The 21,581-nt window shown below is 33.0% G+C and overlaps 2 protein-coding genes across 17 annotated transcripts; both read left to right on the plus strand.

Annotated features, from left to right (window-relative positions):
* The first annotated feature begins 1,554 nt into the window (after positions 1 to 1,554).
* Positions 1,555 to 4,910, plus strand: LOC129285955 (uncharacterized). Its single transcript, XM_054921951.1, has 8 exons — positions 1,555 to 1,773; positions 3,061 to 3,098; positions 3,308 to 3,385; positions 3,501 to 3,587; positions 3,680 to 3,714; positions 4,074 to 4,159; positions 4,394 to 4,459; positions 4,548 to 4,910. The coding sequence occupies exons 1-8, from the start codon at positions 1,707 to 1,709 to the stop codon at positions 4,580 to 4,582; spliced, it is 492 nt and encodes a 163-aa protein (XP_054777926.1). The 5' UTR covers positions 1,555 to 1,706; the 3' UTR covers positions 4,583 to 4,910.
* Positions 4,911 to 9,446: 4,536 nt separating this feature from the next.
* LOC129285883 (uncharacterized) lies at positions 9,447 to 18,346 on the plus strand. Of its 16 annotated transcripts, none has more exons than XR_008587400.1 (9): positions 9,447 to 9,651; positions 10,237 to 10,456; positions 11,558 to 13,647; positions 13,726 to 13,843; positions 14,949 to 15,013; positions 16,170 to 16,322; positions 16,536 to 16,650; positions 16,821 to 17,083; positions 18,016 to 18,346. XR_008587400.1 is itself a non-coding variant. In XM_054921834.1 (8 exons), the coding sequence occupies exons 4-8, from the start codon at positions 13,804 to 13,806 to the stop codon at positions 18,065 to 18,067; spliced, it is 492 nt and encodes a 163-aa protein (XP_054777809.1). In that variant the 5' UTR covers positions 9,447 to 9,651; positions 10,237 to 10,456; positions 11,558 to 13,647; positions 13,726 to 13,803; the 3' UTR covers positions 18,068 to 18,346. The 16 variants fall into 16 exon arrangements, 4 of the variants coding, with proteins under 4 accessions (XP_054777809.1, XP_054777811.1, XP_054777810.1 ...); XR_008587406.1 differs by having other exon boundaries at positions 16,197 to 16,322; XR_008587398.1 differs by having other exon boundaries at positions 14,962 to 15,013.
* Positions 18,347 to 21,581: the final 3,235 nt, after the last annotated feature.

Genomic DNA, 21,581 nt, shown 5'->3' on the forward strand with positions numbered 1-21,581 from the left:
TAAAGTAATTCTCCTTATATTTTTCATATTCAATTTTTTTGATTTATTATAAGGTTTAATCAACAAAATGGACCCTGAACTTCTTCATGGTAAATCCTTGAGGATTTAATTTAGAGGTCCTGAGTTCGACATGAAAAAAAAAATGGACCCTGAACTTTTGAAATGTATAAAATAAACATTAAATTTTTAAATTTATAACAAAATAAACCCTAACCATTAACTTTTTTTCTATTCATGCAATACTATTCACCATGAGCCCCAGTTAATGCTAACATGTCATTGTTAATTAACGCCACAAATCCTAAGCTATTATGTTAGTAGCGTCCGGACCCTGAACTTTGAAATTTTGAGCAAATTATCTCCACCATTTATATATAGAACGTTTATTATTATATAAATCAAATTAGCCTTAGCGTAGTTCGCCGCGGTAAATACATCGTTGGCCAAGGCAAACGACCTATACTTTTGTAAAATGATGTTTTTTGCCCTTTTTTGCAATGTTTTTTAAATGATTGGTAGCTCATACTTTTGTATACTTTGTAACTCTAATTTAATATTATTTTAAATAATGTTTATTTATTTAACGATGAAAACTTGGAATCCTATTTGAAAAAATATTTAAATATTAAATAATTTTAATTAATCTATTAATTTGAGTTTTAAATTCGTTGATGAAATCATCGGCTTTTGCATCCATCGTTTGTAAAATCCTATGATAGTTAAACTTATTTTCAAATGGAATCCCAAATTTTCACCATTAAATAAGTAAACATTATTCAAAATAAGAGTAAATCAAAGTTATAAAGTATATAGAAACATGGAATGCCAATCATTTAGAGAACATTGCAAAAAAGGGTAAAAAATGTTATTTCACAAAATTATAAGTAGTTAGCCATGGCTAACCATGCATTCATGACGAACCACGGTGAGGCTAATTTGGTCTATAAAATAGTGAACATTTTATACATAAATAAGAGTAATTTGCTCAAAATTTTAAAGTTTAGGATCTAAAGTGCTACTAACATAATAACTTAGGTTTTGTGAAGCTAATTAATAATGACATGTAAGCATTAATTGAGACCCACGGTGAACAGTAATAGCATCAAAAAAGTTAACAATCAAGGTTTATTTTATTATGAATTTAAAAATTTAGAATTTATTTTATATATTTTAAGAGTTCAGGGTACAGGATGATTTTCAAGCAAGAGTTTAGGATCCATTTTTCTTATTAACCCTTCTTATAATATTGAGTAGATCTATACATAATTCTGCCTTATTTTTGAATAAATCTATCTGGTGTTAGTCCATGTCATGGTAATAGGGATTGGGATCCAAACTTCAGAAATTTTAGGGATTCACTATGATTGTTGAAAAACACAAGGAGAAATATATGAACCTCTTGAATTATAAGGACCTAGTCGAATATTAGTGTAAGCTATAGACATTTACAGATTATTAATTAATTAATAATTAATTAATTTTTCCAAAAGTCGAATGCAGTTTAACGGAAATTCCCAAAAATATTCTATAATTGCTTCTAGGGTTTTTGAAACCTGAGAAGATTGTAACAAAAGGAAATAAAATCCCCTTCTCTCTTTTGACTCTGTCACATTGAACCTGAAAAAGCTTTTTTCCATTTCTGCGAAGTGCCGGAGATTCTCGTACTCGCCGTCCTCCGTGAGTTGGCGTTGCTTTGCTCTAAGACGATGGGAAGGGGAAAGTTCAAGAGCAAGCCTACTGGTCGCCGCCAGTTCTCGACGCCCGAAGACCTTGGTAAACATTGCTAATCCGCCCTTTTCGTTTTGATTCCCTAGAGAATTTCGAATTTAGACGCATCCGCACTATTAACATAATCCAACGGGCTTTTGTGAAATGTGTAATTGTGATGCGTGCGTATTATTATGATTTAAGTTGAAATTTGCCTTGCTCTGTTATCGCCTTTTTCTTAGAGCTTGTTGCGCAAACTAAATTGAGTTGAACGAAGTATTTGCTTGGTTCCTTCAATAGAAGGAGTAAAAAATTATGATGCACACATGTTTTCATGTGGAGATGTCTTTTTTATTTAGTTCTTGGTTTCTTAGATCTGAATTGATTACGAACTGGGAAACTGTCTAAATATTTTTGGTTGATTCGTGTGTGCGTTTGTGCTGTAAGTTTAGGTTGCCTATGCAGGCTATGCTGCAAAATATATTTCTTGAGTTTGGTTTGATTATTTGATGTGAAACTAGAAGATGCACTAATTACATTTGGTAGTCAACATTGCCTCCGATGAACAGATTCGAATGAATCCTTCCTGATCTTGGCAAACCACATGAGAAAAGGATATTCTTAATAGAAGAATGGACTTCGTGCTTTTCTTTTTTTTGCAACTAAATGGTAGGGAAAGTCTAGTCTCCTAGCTTTTTCCTGAGATTGACACCTTAATTGGTATGGTTCATCGAGTTCCTATTTGGGCTAATACAGAATTGGGGAAATAGAAGAAGAGAATAAAATAAACTTTATGCTTAACTGATATATTTGAAAAGAGAAACTGTAGGAGTTGATTGTTAATGATTGTGAATGTGGAAAATATTGCTGGAAATTGGACTTATTGATGTGGAACAGAGAAAAATAGCAGCTAAGATACTCGAAAGCAGTTGTCAACTGGTTGTAAAATTTTGTGAATGGGGGCCACTTGGAGAAATTAGTGCCACGTTTTCTCTAGATTGCTGTTGCTTCTCCGTAAATTTACTTTATTCAACTCTTTCATTTAAATTTATTTCAGTAGATGAATGAAATTTAGGAGAAGCATGTTTTTGGCCGGCCCTGTTCTTTTGTTCCTGTGTATGCTACTTCCCTTGCCATAGTTCTGGTATCAAAATACCATGGGAAAAGTTTCGTTAATTTTTGTGTTGATTCTTTAGTTTTGATGCTTACCTGAAGTGCAAAGAACATTTTCCTGTTGATTGTAAGTTCCTTTCTTGACTCTTCCCCCTGGGTGGAGAAAGTAATTGAAAAGATAGCTGATATGTCTCTGACAGAAAAATTAACTACTGGTAACCGCTTGTTTAAATATTGCAGCGGCTGGTACATCTAACCGTCCACGGACTTTTAGAAAGGTTTTCTTCTCCTCCCTCTCTCCATCCACCGCCCCAACACAAACCCCCCCTCCCAAAAAGAAGAAGAAGAACACCCACACACAATCACTTGCTTAAATGATAATTCTGTTGATATGAACTCCTAATAGCACTTTTATTGATACAAGGTTACTGCATATCTTTTACAATTCATTTTTATTTTATATGGTCATTTCCTTTTACTTTATTAGAAAGAAGAGGAAGAGAAGGAGGAAATTGAGGAAGCATCTGAGGAAGAATCTGAAGAAGAATCTGATGAAGAAACTACAGTTAGTATTTTACAATTAATTATTAATTACTAATATAGAGAGAGATACATGTTTGCTGTTGGGTGGTTCCCCAACTTGCTATGCAATTGATTGGCTGTTTACTTTATAATGTCAGCAAAAGACAAAAGGTACCCAAGGTATTATTGAGATTGAAAATCCAAATCTGGTAAAGCCGAAGAGCTTGAAAGCTAAAGACGTTGATGTGAGTCCAACCTTCAGTTTTTGGTCCTTATGTAGAAATCTTTTGGTAATTAATGTATAAGGAAGAATAACATTACTTTCTTCCTGAAGCAGGTTGGGAAAACAACTGAGCTTTCAAGGCGAGAAAGGTTTGTTACTTGTTTGTTTTGATGCTTTGATGCTTGAAGAGGGTATTTATCACATGCTTAAAGAGGGCATTCATCATTATTAAAGCAGAAGAGATCATCTATTTGTTTAATTATTTTAGTTATATATTTGGAAATAGCTGGAAAATGAAGCTTCTGTGTTAGTAGACGTGTTACATATAAAAAACACAAAATAGTTGGTATTTTGTATTTGTATATATGTTCCTGCCTATGTATGTATTCCTGTATAAATACTTCCTTTAATCAGTGAATAAAGCAAGCTATTCATTCCATTTATCATATTGCATTTGCTTAATAGTTGGTTATCCTAATATATGTGATATTTTACCACTTGTTATCAGAGAGGAGCTTGAGAAACAGAGAGCTCATGAACGCTATATGAGGCTGCAAGAGCAAGGAAAAACTGAACAAGCAAGGAAAGATTTAGGTACTTGGATCTCTTGAAATAATCTCTAATAATAATTTTCCTCCTCAATGTGATATACTACTTGTGTAGACCTATTGACTGTTTGCTAAGTAGTAAGAAGTCAACATAAAGGAAATCTGCTTTAGCACCGCGAAAATGACAAAATGCTGTAGGGGCAATATATCCTAGATGTTTAAGTGTTCATGTGATGAGGGCTTTTCATTTTTATCTTAATACCATTTCTATGTCACACAGAGCGTTTGGCTCTTATACGTCAACAAAGGGCAGATGCTGCCAAAAAGCGAGAGGAAGAAAAAGCTGGTAGGTTTTTGAACATTGTTTAGTATCTCTCAAGTTTTATCTCTTGATATCAAAAGCCTAAAACTGATAACAACATTGGTTGTTTCAGCCAAAGAACAAAAGAAGGCTGAAGCGCGCAAGTGAATTTCCTGGAATGGCCATGTCGCCTGGTTTTACTACAAATCAGTAGGAGGAATATGTGCTGTCTTGTTACATTGTAACTCTTGTTAGTTTTAATTAATGTCACTATTCTAAGTTGGTATCATAGTATGCAATCATTTCTTCCTCTCGTTGGCTGGGAATCTTGATCATAATAACTTTCACAACATCTGGCCAAGGGAGGGAATTTCATTTGCCATCTGCATGTCATTTAACTTCTGTCTGTAGCTTTTTACATTTGTTACAGTCATGAGCTTGAAGACATCAGTGCTTATTAACAATCAGTGCAAATATGAGAAAGATATTATGTCAATTAGGAACTGCCTTATTACCAATCAGTGCTTTTTGAATGGCCTGCCTTGACGTTAAACTCTCAAACAACGTTTTGAAAGCGAAAAAGGCAACGGGTCATGGTTTTCATGATTCAACTGATTAAATTAATTGTTGAACTGATGAAAAAATAAGTAAAAATAATATTTTTATATATAAATATATAAATAAAACAATAATTTGTCGATGTTGTTTGGGATCTCAATGCTAAAGGCTAGACACTTGGATTGCTGGAGCTGAAGGTAAAGGTATGTTGGCACAAACTAGTGATTTCAAAGCAAAATGTTGGAGTTGAGGGCATACCCCCATGTCACAATTCACGAGTTGGTAGAGCTGGAGGTAAAAGTTGGGAGAGAGATAAGGGATTGAGCTTGGCTTTGGAGGAAAGATAGAGATAAGATAAGAGAAGATAGAAGAGAATTAGAGATAAAAAAAAAAGCAAATATGAGCGAATTAGCTTAATTTTTTTAAATTTTTTTGGCTTTAAATTTAGTTGACCCGTTCTGATTTTTGAGTTAAATTTGATTCTCTCAAAATTGGTCAAGTTAACTTGGTTTAAATGTTAGATTGGTCGAAATGGTTAGATGAAGTCATTTTGATTAGCGGGTGATGATTGAATTAGTTGGACTATTCGGTCTGGTCAAAAAGCTGCTCTCAAAGCATTTCATTTAGAATTTTTTTACTGCGTTTGCAATGAAGAAAAATGGGAGATAAACATGGGTGGCCCATATTTTTTTATACCGGTCAATAATCATTGCATGGTCCATTTGGACATGGTGGTTTGTTTTTTTTTTTTTTGGGCCATCAATTCTCACCAAAGAAAGGATAAAACAGCGTGACAGGCAAAAGCCAGAACAAAATCATGAACAAAGCTGAAAAAAATAACAACTAGAAACAGAATAAAAGACGGAGAACAAAAAAATAAAAATAAAAATAAAAATCAGCCAGCGCCATTTGGAGCGACGAGCAGCCCCAAGCCGTTAGTTGACAAAGTCGAGCTCAAAACATCCTTAGCTAGAGTAAGAGATAAAGAAAGTGATGGTGATTTTACGCTCCCTATCGGGCTCATATTCTTACAAGCATTTGCAGCAAGTAAATCAGCTGCTTGATTACTTTCGCATCTTGCAAAGGAGACAGAAAACCCATCATTGGAAGCCAAATGAACAAGAATATCATCAATGATACTTCAATACATCCAGTCTCTCAAATTTGATTTGCCTTTATGCATACAAGAGACAAGAATAAGGCAATCGCTCTAAAAAAAAAAAAATGATGTTTGCATTGCTCAATCTTGGGCAAGCATGAGTTCATGTTCGAGAACCAGAGCTTTAGCCATAAAAGCTGAGATGGATTTTGATTTTGTCAGCAAAACCACAAGGGAAATTACCGTTACAGTCCCTGCAAATAATGCCAATCCTTTAAAATGATCCACCGGTGGAGCAACCCAGCAATGTGTGGGGTGGATTTCTGCAGGAGTAGCAATCTGACACCTCAAACTTACAGCAATTCCACTTGTCACGTGCAGAGCGTAGAGCTGCTTCAATAATAAGATTAGGAACAGGTTGAACATGATTAAACACCATGTCATTTCGGGGCTTCTAGGCCAACCAAAGTAACAAACAGATCAGCGCAATTTCAAAGTCGTTAAAGCCATAAAGGGGCTTTTAGATGATAGATAAGTATCGCGCCACACGCCAAAGCTAGTAACATTAAGATGGTCAAATCTTAAAGACAACCCACTCCCAAACCAGACGTACGATTATCCGATAAGTTAGGTTGCATAGGTAAGGGTACGGTTATTCGATATGGTATGATGTGATATGATGATGCGGCAAATTTGCAAAATTTTAAGATACAAGTACGGGAATATTTATGATACATATTTCAACATTTTATGATATAAGAATAGGTATTTTGATTTTTAAATAAGAATTTCTAAAATAATTTAAAGATATTTATAATAACTAATCAGAATATTAAGTAATTTTTTAAGTTTTTAAGTGATATAGTAAAAAATTATTAAAAAAAAATCACATTACAAATGTCAAAATATGGAATATGTATGCTGAAATATTTTACAAATATCGTATGAGATACGGATACGTTTACTTTTTTGAAGTGTTCATACTTCATAGTAAATAAGAGGTGCTCAATGATTTCAATATCAACTGCACAAATAGGACAAAGGGCATTATATCCTCCACGTCTCCAAACAAGAGCTTCATTTGTTGGAATAGATTTAGATAAACCCATCCAAATAAAATGATGGATGTGGGGTATATTTGGAATCTGCCATAAGAGCTTCCTGAGGTATGTAGAGATAGAGAAAGAGGCACTAGCTCGCTTAACGTTGCTGGTTTTGTTCTTCATGCTTGAAGTGTACCCCTGTTTAACAATATAATTCCCATTGTTAACGCCAATCCATACAATCTTGTCTTTGGTATCCAATTGGGATAAAAGAATTTGGTAAATGGTGTTGGCTGTTTGTTCATCAATAAGCAGCAGCAAACTCGTCAAATTCCACTTTCTATTCTCTATTAAATAGGCAACACAGAGATCTGATTTACTATTCAGGGTCGGTTAGTATGGAGCTTCCTTCCTATGAGGGAAGGGATCCACTGATCAAACCAGATTCAGGCAAATTCGCCGTTGCCAACCAGCATAAATCCTTCAATATAAAATCCCTATCAGAAATAATACTAGACAAGCACCAAGAGGCATTGGCTCCTCTTTTTGCAGCAAGCAGATTACATTTGGGGAAATAAAAAGCTTTTAGAACCTGAGCCCAAAGTTAATCAGGGTTTTGCACAAGTCGCCAAGCTGTTTTAGCTAGATGGGTATTATTGTAATTAATGAAATCTTTAAATCCCATACCTCCTTCACTAGTTTGATAAGTTTAGCCCAAGCTATCCAGTGAATTTTGTTGCTAGAAACGCTGCCACCCTACCAGAATTGTGAGATAAGGCTATTTAGTTCCTTACAAGTCTTGACTGAGAATTGAAAGCAAGTCCTAGGATAGGTTGGGATAGCACTGCAAACATAGTAAAAAAGAATCTCAATGACATGCTTTGAGACTCACATATGAAAACTGAGGCAATATTCTTTGTCTGTATCAATAATCCTCACTTAAGTCATTCAAGCGACCCCAGTTAATTTCATTAAAATTTACCATTCAATTTACAAAGGAAAACTTGTTAATAAGATTCAATATGCACAATGTATATTTATAATATGAAGTTTATTTGTCAAAGACTAATGAACTTATCATTTCATTAACATCTACTTATCAGTTTATTGATGTTTACTTGCATATCGAACATTGTTAATAACAAGTTTCCCTTAAAAAAATTGACAGCTAAATTTTACTAGAATGAGAAGTTTATATATTATTTTGACAAGTACACCTTATTTTTACATTATGCATAGTGAACTTTGTTAACAAATTCTCCTTAACAAATTAACAAGTAAACATTACTAAAATAACAAGCTTACTTGACATTTTAACAAGTAAATTTTAAGTTACAAACAAGTATTCTGCATTACAAACCTTATAACAAGTTTCTCTTAATAATTTAACGAGAAAATGTTACTGAAATGACAAATTGACATCAACTTATATTGGGTTTCTGGCGATTGCAAGCACTAGCAACAGGCAGAGAGGGTGGACTGATATTTTTAAAAAGATAAGTGAGGGCCATTTTGTCATTTCTCATACAAACAAATGTTCAATTTGGTCTTCAATCTATTAGTCCTTTTCAATATTAAATTGCTAGAGTAATCCTTCTTTAATATATATTTTTTTAAAATAGGATGACTGTTAAGTTTCAAATTAATAAAAATTAAATTTTTTATATTTTTTTAAAAAGATGTCAATTTAAATAATTATAAATTTAGAAATTCAGATAAAGATACTTAAAATGTTTTTTTTTGGTCAAACAATGTTGTTAAATGTTATTCCTCATTTCGAATTATAAGATAATTTGATATAAAATTATGCATAACTATAAAATTTAATAATAACACTTAACAAAATTATCAATTTTAAAAATGCACTTCATTTAATATAATTTTAAATTTATAATTATTTCAATTATTTTGGATGATTAATATTCGGGTTAGTAGGCGGTTTAAACTTTGAATTATATGTTCATAATCAATTTGCACCTTATATTTATAATTAATATATTTTAAATCTTGAACAATTAAAGTTGATACATTTTTATACTTACCATTAATTTGAAGTCTTTACTTTTTAAACATATAATGGATATAAAGTGTGGACCTTCACTTAATTAACGGCGATGACAAAGATATATCGACTTTAATTATTTAAAATTTAAAATTTATTAATTATAAATATAGGGTTCAAATCACTCTTAACTTATAATTTATAATCTAAATTATATATTAACCCTTAATATTAAAAAAATATTATCAATAAAACCTTGTATACTTTGGGACGAGAGGGAATGCAAAAGAACTCACGTGCCGTGCATCCCTATATCCTCCGACCCTCGCCGTCCCATTTCTCAGTTGTGTCCCGGCTTGCGGCGCCTGTGTGTGCTCCGCGAAACTCGTCTCGCCGTTGGCGGGTCTTCTCTTCCTCCCTCCGTGTTGTCCCCGAAGCTTTCCCTCCTGCAGTCCATCCCGTCGTCCTCCATCGTCGCTGCCATCCGTCGTCCCTCCATCAGTTAAATCAGCTCTGTCATCTCTCCTTGCTGACGGTCTGTTGGTCTCTGTTGTTCTATGTTTTTCTAATATATACATATATATATTTATATGAAGCTTTGCTAATGTGAAACGTCTAATACAATTCCTGAAAGAAATGATTTTTCAATGGTTATGTGTGGAATTTTACTTGCTAACTAAGGTTGTATGAACTGGTTAAACGTGGTGGCAGAAGATAAGTAGGAGACTCCTCGATAGGATTCTTAGTTAGAAGCTTTGCTAATGCATGTTCCATGGCGTGCCTTAATGGATTATTGCCAAGCATTTTGTGTGCCGGCATAGAGTGGTTTCTTACTAGTATCAAATGTGAACAAAATCATATTAATTTCATTATAAGCGTTTCAATTAATGTTCGACTCTAGCCGAACCATAACTAATTGATCCACCGGGTCACTACAATTTTATAAACTTTGAACAAAACTCGTGTGCCATAAAAATTAATGTGAAATTAAACTTAGCAACAGCGACACTGAATTGAACACGTTTTGCTACATTGCTTTGTATGATATGTCCGTATAGGATTCTTAGCTCATACTAGTTGACTCAATTTTTTTGAAATCTTTAACATATTGATATCTCAGTATAGGTTTTGAAGGGCCAATGACATTGATCGAAGCCTAAAACCTAGAGATTGAGGGGATTTGTGTGGCCTGAGTCACTCTCTGCGTTATTCCTTTGTATCTTGGGCTTCCCTCACAAAACTGTGAAATGGTATTTATATTATGGAGGGATGCTTGTAATGGAGCAACCAAGCTTCTCATTCTCTCTTGTGAATACTCTTTCATTTGCTATTAGTTCAAGGTAAGAATTTTGAGCCCTAAGTGTTTTGTCAGCTTGATACTTAGTTGGGTCTTCTCCTTTTACTTTCTTTATGCTTTTGGTTTCAAAAGAATTAGCTTGAAAGTTATAGTCCTTTTTTTTCTTCCAATCATTCTTTCATACATGAGCACTGGTGAGGAGAGAAGAATAAATAGTCTTGAGTCTTGTGAAAAGGGGTGGAAGAAGACCAAAGAGAATACTTAGAGAAGTTGTTGAACAAGACTTTTTGGTTAACACTATGTCTAAAGGCTTGGTTGTTGATAAAGTACAGTGAAATTGTGTAATCCATGTAGCCAACCACATTTAATGGGATAAGCCTTGTTGTCGTTGTTTTCATACATGAGCATCCCTCACAGGAAAATTTAACAGTGGTGAGCACGGTTTTACTTGAATTCTCCTTTAAAGCTTGAATTGGAATTTCCTTCTAGGTTTTATGCCTATAAATTCATGTGCTTCCTCAAGAAAATTTTTACAGATGGCGTATTTTTAAAATTGAGACATTGGTCTGTGTAATAAGAGTTGAGGCATTTCCATTATGAATTACACTGGCAAAGGGTGTAAAAAAGTAAACTTGCTGTCAAAGAATTTGGATTTAGAGAGTTAACCACTTTTCTTATTCTTTGACCCAAAAGTTGCTGATTTAGGGTGTTTAATTTGAATGGTGCTGATTTGCTTGAAGTGGACCTTCCATTAACATTCAAAGATATTGTTATGAATTTGGCCATGAGTTGACAATATTGATTGAGTCTGTTATCACATTTATGATGTTTAATATGATATATGGATATCTTTTCAAAGTATTATGTTTTGTTATTTTCTTATATATTTTTAGAATTTATTTACTGATCAATTGTTTGATTTTTTTTTCAGGCATAATTTTCTTTTAACAAAACTTTTAACTATTTTTCTTGACAATTTTGTGGTTTGTATTCATCAAGTTATTTACTTTTCTATTAGCTTGTTAATGCCAGGGTGCTCTTGGTAGATTTAATAGTTTGTGTTTTGTTTATGTAAACCATTTTTACTTGTCATATCAAAAGGGTGAGTGTTTAAACTTTTCATGTCTCCGTGCTATGTGGAAAGGTGATCTCCCTTGGAAATGTTATGGAGAAACAGATGGACTTTGTTGACAGTGTCAAACCAAATTATCAGAACACTGCCTTCCCTTTCATTTCACTATTCTGGGCCATTTCCAAGTGGAACTTATCAAACTAAGAAGTTTTCTTGCAACAATTCTGATTCAGAATTTCCTCAGAAAGGCAAGCAACTTTTGAATAGTCAAATCATACGCTCCACTTTATCAAGCTGCCCATCTGATTTAATTTCTTTGAGCTTCTTCATGTGGTGTTCCCAACAACCCAATTACTTTCATGATGTGGAAGCATTTGATTGCATGATTGGTGTGGTTCGACGCCTCACTGAACAGTATAAAACAGTCAAAGGAATTGTCCTAGAATTGGAGACTGTTGGGTGTATTATGAAGGCAAAAGTTTTTTTGATTTTATTGAGGATTTATTGGCATGGAGGAATGTATGACATGGTTTTTGAGGTGCATGAGCAAATGGTAAGTTGTGGATTTACACCTAACACATTTGCAAGAAATGTAGTAATGGATGTTCTATTTAAGATTGGACAAACTGACAAAGCTTTGAAGGTTTTAAAAGAGACTCAGGTCCCAAACTTCTTGACCTATAATATTGCCCTACTTCATCTTTGTAAGTTAAATGATGTTGATCTTATTCGTCATGTTCTTAAAGTTATGTTAAGGATGAAGTATTATCCTAATGCTAGGACATTCGAAATGCTTCTCAGTTGTTTTAGCAAGATGAATAAGCTCGCAGAGACATATCAAATTTTGGGTCTCATGATCTCTTTTGGGATCACAATGTCCTCAAAAGTTTGGACTATACTTATCAACGGATTTGGTAAACAGCATAGGCTTCTTGTTGCCACCGATATGTTGAAAAAGATGATTGAAACTGATTGTTCTCCTAATGTCGTGACTTATACTACTTTGTTCAAGGCTTTTATGGAATCCAAATTGATTGCTGATGCTTTTGGGCTTTTAGATACCATGGTTTCCAGAGGCCAAAGTCCTGATTTAATTCTATATAATGTATTAATTGATTGCCTTTCAAAGGCTGGAATGTACCAAGATGCTATTGATGTTTTTTCAAGCTTGTCAAAACAAAATATAGCACCTGATTCCTATACTTTTAGTTCATTGTTGTCTACAATATGCTTTACTAGAAGGTTTAATCTTTTATCCAAACTAGTTCGTGGACATATCGCAGATGCTGATCTAATGTTCTGCAATGCACTTCTAAATTCTTTTTGTAAGGCTGGGTTTCCATCTCTTACTGTGGAATTGTACAATTATATGATTGATAGAGGTTTTTCACCAGATAAGTATACTTTTTCTGCATTACTTAGAGGTCTCTGTGGTGCAAGAAGAATTGATGAAGCATTAAATGTGTACCGTGGTATTATTATGATTTGTGATGATGTTGATGCTCACATCCATACAGTGGTAATAAATGGGCTTATCAAAATCGGCAAATATCACATGGCTATTAAAATGTTCAAAAATGCAATAAATGAGAAATATCCACTTGATAGCGTATCATATACAATTGTTATTGTGGACTTCTTAAAGGTGGAAGAACTCAAGAGGCATGTACATTGTATGACAGGATGAAGGGCAATGGTCTGACACCTAATGATCTTACATGTAATATGATGCTGTCAGCTATTTGTAAAGAAAAAGATCGTGAAATAGTCAATTGGATGCTACAAGAGATGATTGATTTGAGAATAGAGCTTAGGGATAGAAGTTTCTTACACTTATGTAAATATTTAAGTGTTTCAAACACCTATCTTTCATCTTTTAAGTTGTTGAATAAGATGAGAGTCTTGGGCTTAATCCCTCCCAAGGCATTGCATGATTCATGCTTCGTTGGACATGGTAAAGGGGCAAAAGCAAATTATGAATACTGTAGAGAAGCTTTTACAGACTGTAACACGGCCCTAGATTCATCCAGTTCTGAAGATCTCTGGAATGTGAATGCTGCAGTTTGTTGAGCTCTTCAACTTTCCATATAATATATTTCTGCTTAACTGGTTTGAGACTTCTTTCCTGTGATTCTCAACAATTTATTCATGCTTGGGAAAATGTACGCTCTAAACTTTCTGCCTTTTTATGTTACATTTTTTTTTCTTCTTTTCCTTTCATAATTGGTCTTTGGTGTTAGTTTTTGCAGGATTGTAGTCATTTGATCCAATAAGATGGATTCTGTTTGCATGTTTGATTGGAAGTCTAAGATTCAAGCATGTGTCAGTTGAAGAAGTTCTCTGCTTCGGGGTTATCTGGTAAGCCTAAATTGTTAGTTTGATTTGCTTGGCTGATTAATGTTCTTGTATGTCAACGCAAAGGGATAGATCAACTTTTGTCTCGATCCCATTCGTAGAAAAAAGCCAAAGTATTCATGGGTAGCACATATACCCCTGTCACCAATGTAGTCTAGAGTTAATATTTGAAGGAAGAATATACTAGCTGCCTCTATGCAGCAACCTTGACTCCCACTATTTAGCTTTGAATTTGCCAAGCACAAGCAAAGAACTAAAGGTAAATCTCCCATGCAACCAAAATTTTGGTGGCATTGATGTAAATCCACTTGTCTGATGAGAAACCACAACCTCAATGCCATGAAAGGTTTTGTGCTGATTGCATAGCAAGTTAAAATTACAAAATACCCATGCTTTAAAAAAATTTCTAGCACTTGTGTGTGAGTCCCACTTGTTTTTCATATTTTCTGTTTATTAACCTAAAGTGATTAATTTATAAAATTTCTAACTTGCCCCCTCTACTTTATTAATTTTGACAAGAACTCCAAAGTCTATTTATTAGGCCCAGTCCCTCAACTCCTTATCAAAGATCAATACCAGAATATGGCGTTCCTTCACCCTCTCCCTCTGGCCTGTATATCATCTCTGGTCACCTCCTCCAGCCCAAGCTTGTCGTCTTTGTTTGTTTCTGCATCTGCCAAACTGAAATGCTTGTTTATGTCCTCCAACTATTTTGACTTTGCTCATCCAGGCTTGTTCTCTTCACCTCACACCAAGCCCCTCTACTTACCTTCCCTCTTTTCTGTTCAATTTGTTCCATTTCTATTTTTCCCATGTCTCTGTCTCCTTCCCTCATTCCTTCTGGTAGAAAGCCAAACTCTGCAATGACTTCGTTTCTATCTATAGATTTATTAATTTCCTTTTTTATACAACTATTAGCTATCCAGTATAATTGAATCAAATTTGAGCATTACAATGCTCGATTTGGAATAGCTCTGCCAATGTAATTTTGTCTGCTCACAGCGTTTGAACTTTCAACCTTGCTTAAGAGGTTCTTGCCGTTGTATCTTACTACCATTGGTAGATTTATTAACTTCTTTCACTTTGTTTTCTCGTGTCCTAATCTTAGTGCATTGTGGCAGTGGTGGCAAGAATACTGCATAGGGCAATTGCTTTAATCATTTCTTTGGAAATGTAAGCTCTTTTTTACAATTTCCCTCTTCTAAATTTGTTCACCTAGTAGGTTGTTTCCTTAAATCTAAGCCAAGAATTTTATTGAGTTTCATTGATATTTCAATTGGATCTTGCGTAAAAGAATGATCTATAAAAGACTGACCCACTTGTTATCCTCTTGCTAGTTGAGGGAAATTTTAATTTCTTTTTTTCTTTACCTTGGGTTGAAGGGCAAATTTTCCCTGGAAGATTTTTTCCAGCTGCAATTGGTATCCTTAACTTTTGAATGACGCAATGTTATCCAAAAGTTTAAAATATGGTGCAATCTCGTCCTCTAATAATGTTTGATCAATATTGACCATTAGTTGAAAAATTCTGACTAGGGTTAAAAAGAAATTTTGTTACAGAAGTTTGTCTGAAGGAGTAATTAGTATCTTAAACTTTTTATTGGTGCAATGTTTGTGGGTTATCAACTTTCAAATCAGAAGAAATATTCAACAACCCCAAAATCAGAAGAAGATTTTATGTTGAATTATATTGAACACCTTTAAGTTAGAATCTGAGCTAGTCTATGTTATCCATGAGTAAGTTTGAACGAGTCTATATTTAGCCCACGGTTAAGATTGCTCAAGCCGAGACTTGTTCATGGACACATGTTTGGACTTGCTCATGATTATAGGTAAAATAAGGGCAAGTCCAGATTTTGCTCAAGGGAAAGTCTATAGAGTGCTTGGGTAGAGTTGGTTTGGTGCCCAAGCAACCTTGGGTTAGGCCTCTTGTTAAAATTTGAAAATATGAACCATTTTTTGACATTGATAATGGGTTATGATTTTTTTTTTTTAATTTGACCATTGATAACTCAAAAATATTGTGTTAATTGAAAGTTTAGAATACCGGTTGCACCTTCAAAAAAAACTTAGGAAAAATTGCTCTTTAACTCTAATGAAAAGATTCCAATTAAAGGTCAATGCTTGGTCAAGCATTACTATAGGGAGACTTTGCACCAATTTTTAAACTTCCAAGGTAATAACTCACTAATTAAAAGTTAAGGATACTACTTGGAATTATGCTTGCTTATTTTTTAGTCCAAGTAGCGACCTGGGTTTTGCTCTGAGTTTTTACTATCGTCCAACAGTTATTGAGGCTTTTGCTTCTATTCAATATATAATGATTGAAGGTAATTTTGGTTGGTTAATCCAATCAGTTCATCAATGGTCAGCAAGGATGATGGTCCTAACGATTATCCAGCACGTAGTTCGTGTGTACCTATCTCACCAGTGCAAATTGACATGGGTTACAGGTGTAGTTTCACCTGCAAAAAATATCCAAGGTAAATTTGTCCTTTAACCTTTTTTTAATCACAAATATAATGTCAAATGTGTAGAAAATTATTACTGTATGTTTATTTCAATAATCAGTTCATGTGACATGTTTGCTGATTCTGTGATAATAAACCATTATTGTTGGCAGTTATATTCAGACTTATAAATTTTAAACAGTTATTTATGATCAGCCTTGCTTATCTGGTCTAGATTTTTTGCAGCCCATCATGACAAATGTTTTTGTCACTGGTTGGTTCTATTCAATATCATGCGCTCGCAGACAAGGCAGTGGTCGCTTTTTGCTGACTTGAAACAGGACAACGTCTTTTTGTTAAGGTAAAGATTGTGTAGCTTGTAAAAGGAAGATGCAACATTTCCTCTCAGCCGTAGTCTTGGACGTGCATAATTCATAACAAGTGATCTGATAATAGATAAATCTAAAAATCATGCTTACTCATTGTTAATTTTATGTTGATGATCTTCCATCATTGAAATTGCTTTATCAGGTTTATGTGAATTTGATACTCATTCAGATACACACGTATTCCATTCAAGCATAACCATAGAGTTGTTCCTCCAATCTTAACTTTTGCCTCTTACTGGGACTGTCCTCTTTCTCATCGTATCATGATCCCAGCTTGCTCAAGACACTTGAATTTGATATTTATGACGCAATTGGAAGTTGTGATGATACTCTAACAAAAGCTGTTATAGTGATCGTTGGTGATGTAGGTGTGAATCAACTTTCTGATGACAAGGATTGTAGAAGGTATGCATATGACATCATTTATGCTTTTGGAGCTAGCTTGCTTTATGGGATTGGTTTTGTTAATCTGGTTTATTTTCTTCAATTGGTCCCGATTGCAAATGTTTTTTATTATTTTTTTAAATAAGGATATTGAAGAGTGAAGACTCCTAACTAAATGAAAAGTGACTACGATTGGAGTGGGCATGTAAAGTTGATAAATGAGTGAGTCAGAATAGACACTACCTATCTGTCCTGTGCTAATCTAGTTTGTTTCCACTCAATCTAATCTTTGTCGGTTGTGTTTGGGTTATTTACTTTTGGGGAAAGGTTGGAGGAATAATGAGAAACTTGGATTTTATTCGCTTCCATTCTTTTTACGTCTTTCAGTTCAAAATATAAGCAGTTTTTAGAAAAAAAAATTGTATACTAATAAAGTTTTCATTCTCATAGAAATACCCATTATCTTCTTTTTTAACTCTTAGTCTTAATTACTAATACACTTCATGATGAGTGAAAGATACTTTTACACAACGATATGGATTAATAAATATGAGAAGAAAAATAAGAGAGAAAAATTTTACATGTACTAGACTGTATATATTTTGAATCAAGTTTAGTTAAAGGAAAATGCTTGTATTTTGAATTGGAGGGAGTAACTTGGATCATTCAAATTAATTATGGACAATTTAGATTTAATATTTTAAAAAATTGTTATTAAAATGTCAACATTTGGATGAATACATAATTAAATTTAGACAATTGAAATTTAATCTGAGCAATCTAAGTTTGAGAGGAGAGGAGGGGTGAGAGCGAGAAGTGGAGGAGTAAGTTCATAATTGTGTGTGTGTCTGTGTGTGTGTGTTTTCTGCATATAAATTCTCTACAATGTACCCTTAAATCTTCATTATCTTTTTAGCTATGATTTCCTTTTTTTTTTTTTTTAATTTATGCAGTTCGAGGGAATATAAAGAATTTGTACATGCAAAGGATGAAATAGTGTTGTGAAAACATCTTTGGTGGACGTGGATGCTGCTAAGTGCTAGCACTTGTTTAAGATAGAGTTGTTTAGAAAGAGAGCCAGCGATGCAAAGATTTACCAGCATGCATTGATTCTGTTGAAGTGCGAGATTTTATGTTCAAGTCTGTTTTAATGTAGAAAATGTTTTTAGGAGTTATCATTCCTCATGCCCCGCTTGGCACATGGAAGTGTTTATAGTGGAAATGAAAATAAAAAATAGAAATGAAAGGGAAAGTGAATGAAAATAGAAATAATGTTTAGAAGTATGTTTGGCATGCATATGAATGTGAGATAAAAATTATATTTAATAAATGTAATTATATTTTCTACCTGTTGAACTAAACGTAATTATATTTTGAAAAGTTCAAAATACACCTAAATGTTTTTCTTAAAAAAAAAAAAAAGAAGTCTTCCATCGTTCATCATCCCCTAGAAGCATTGTGGCCACCCCCACCAAATCTCAAAACACAAACAAAAACAGTCAAAGTTGGAAGTTGGAACCTTTATTATCAAACGTAACTTTTAATCAAGCACGATAAAACAAATATGAACACCAAAGTTGAAGAACCAAAAATCAGAGACTTGAAATTGAATACTGAATTGAATCATGTTTGAATGTTGCCAAAGTCAAATCAAGAAGCAGGGGATTTTGTTGAATTCTGGCTGAAATCCAATTGTTCCTACGAAGTAGGGGAACAATTCGATTTCCAAAAATTGGTCCAGATATAGTAAAAGTGAAGAAATAATCAGAACAGCAAGAGGAAGGAGATGAGGCACCGAAGATGGAGAGGCAATGACTGACAACAACAATGAAATTCAATGTGAGCCAGAACGAAAGTGAATAACAATGAAGGTTGAGCAATGGGTAACCAGGGATCGAGAAGACGAAAATGAGGGATCAGGAAACCAAAATCAAGGAAGAAGGTGGAAGAAAGTTGAGGAGGAAGCGATGCAAAGGAGGAGGAGGAGGAGGAGGAGGAGCTGGTCATCGGAGGGGGAGACGTCGTGACGGTGAGGGAGGCCAATTGAGAAGACTCACAATAGTGAGGAGGGGCAAAACTTGTCAATTGATAAAATAGTTGAGGATATATGAGTAAAAAAATTTCACTTTCAAAGAACTGAGGCTAGTTTCATTGGATATAATAAGAAACTCAATTTCATCAATTTTGATGGAAGTGAGTTCCATAGAGAACTAAGTTCCAATATACCAAACACTTTGATTTTATAATTGCACTTTCACTTTTCAAGTTTCAATTCATGCATACCAAACGAGCCATTAGGTTTGATAATGTATGAATATGATCTAATCGAGTTCATAATATAGGATTTCAAAACCATCTTTTCTTTATCTTCCTATATTTTTTTTTACACAACTATTTAACACTCTATTTGATCCAAAATATAAGCAATTTTTGGAAAAAAAAATTGCATACTGATAGTCCTCATTCTCATAAAAATATATATTTTTTTTTATTTTTAATTCTAATTACCAATATATTGTATGATGAGTGAAAGATACATTCACACAAATATCTAGGTTAATAAATATAAGAAATAAAATGGGGAATTTTTTTTTCATGTACTAAGTTACTTATATTTTAAACTAAAATTAGTTGAACGGAAGTGCTTATATTTTAGATCAAAGGGAGTATTTAGTAACATGGTGTCAATATGATATTCAACAATTATCGAGCCCTTTTCTCATACTTTTCCTCTCTTATAAATTATATAGCTGTAGCAGCTCCTGGGATTTTCTTTGTTTTTTAAATCATTGAGGGAAGTTTCCTGGTCATCTTTTATTAAAGGTACAATTATTATTATCATTAGAAAAAACATAACTTTGAACTCATGAGAGGTGTTATAGATCCTGATCATCTTTTTGTTAACTTTGAATTATTATTATTATTAGTTCCTACACTTTTATTTTTCAGTATTGTAGATCCCTCTATAAGGGATTATAGGGATTTAGAACATAAAAAAAATGTAAGGACCTATAGTAAAATTTAAATAAAATGTAAGAATTTAAAGTTATATTTTTCTTTATTATTATTATTATTATTACATTGTCTTGATGATAAAAGGGGTTGAGCCTAGTAAAAGAGATTAGTCACTTATAATATGGTGAATTAATATTTCAATTTGGGAGGTACTTATATTTAATATCCACCATATTTCAAGCAGTAGAAGTCTATTTAAGATTGTCTTCAATAGAAGATTATTTTTGAGCAATAAAAAAAAAAACTGCATCTACGCTGGTGTTTCTTATCTAATGTTGGAGGCATAAACATGATTTATTTTATTGATAATGTTTTTTTTTTAGTATATTTTGAGAAGCAAGTGTTACATTTCAAATTTTATACGCAAAAGTTTGTACTTATAATATGGTCTCCACTTTTAATCTTATACCCATTCCAATCAAAGTGATAAAGTATTTTACATTAATTACAACGTGCATGTAGATCTAATTAATATTCAAATGTGGATGGAAACAAATTTGAATAGTTAAAATTTTTGACCCAAAAATGAATTTGTCAAACCATTGGATTGGATTAAGAATTTTTCATTGCAACAGCATTCCCACATGAAAATTAGACAAACATACTTAATTGCAACTAGGGTTCACACGACCATAAAACTCAGGGAAATTCATATGCATATGCCAAAAAAAAAAAAGAAAGTAAGAAAGAAAGAAAAGAAGTGATTAATTAATTAAATATTTTATAAGGGCATGCTGAGAAATTATCTAATGAGATTGATTGTTACATGAGCCAATTTTGTCAAAATTAATCAAAATGCTATATGTAACTAAATATGAACCAATATGATTTGCAAAGTCAGACAAAGTATAAGTCCCACATTATCCAAAAAAATTAAAATAATAAAATAATAAAAATAACAAGAGCCCAAACCAAAATTATATCCAGAAGAGTTGGCTTAAAAAAAAAAAACAAATAGAAAGCCACAGATAAACAGTGCAAAAAGACACATTACTTATATCAGCATAAAAAAGATTTTTACAATTAAGTGATGGAATATAAAAAATATGATTATTTAAATTATTAATAGGAGTTGAGTGAATCATTTACTTTGTGAATTTATTTATTTCTTTAAAGACATCATCAAAAATAATGATCTAATTTTTCATAGCAACTGGAAGAGTTGGCTTTGCTCCTTTGCAAGGCAACATTTGTTGAAAGAGAAGATTTGGATAGTTTAAGATTAATTTTTTAATTTTATTTTATTAAATAAAATATTTATAAAACTTATAAAATTTATTTTAATAACTCCGATCAGTAATTTAGATAGTGTCAGATTTGCATTACCAAAATAAAATTCATAAAAAATTTCATATTAAATCTACACTATTCAAAATATATTTAGATGGTTAATTTATAAAAATTATAAAAAAATTTAATATCAAATTAAACTATTTAAATTAAATTAATATTATCTAGATTGATGATGAGCAAATTTATTAATTTTGTAATAAATTTTTATTTA

The sequence above is a fragment of the Prosopis cineraria genome, unplaced genomic scaffold (assembly GCF_029017545.1).
Source record: "Prosopis cineraria cultivar Desert tree isolate PC_DT_omini unplaced genomic scaffold, ASM2901754v1 PC11, whole genome shotgun sequence".
NCBI lineage: Eukaryota > Viridiplantae > Streptophyta > Magnoliopsida > Fabales > Fabaceae > Prosopis > Prosopis cineraria.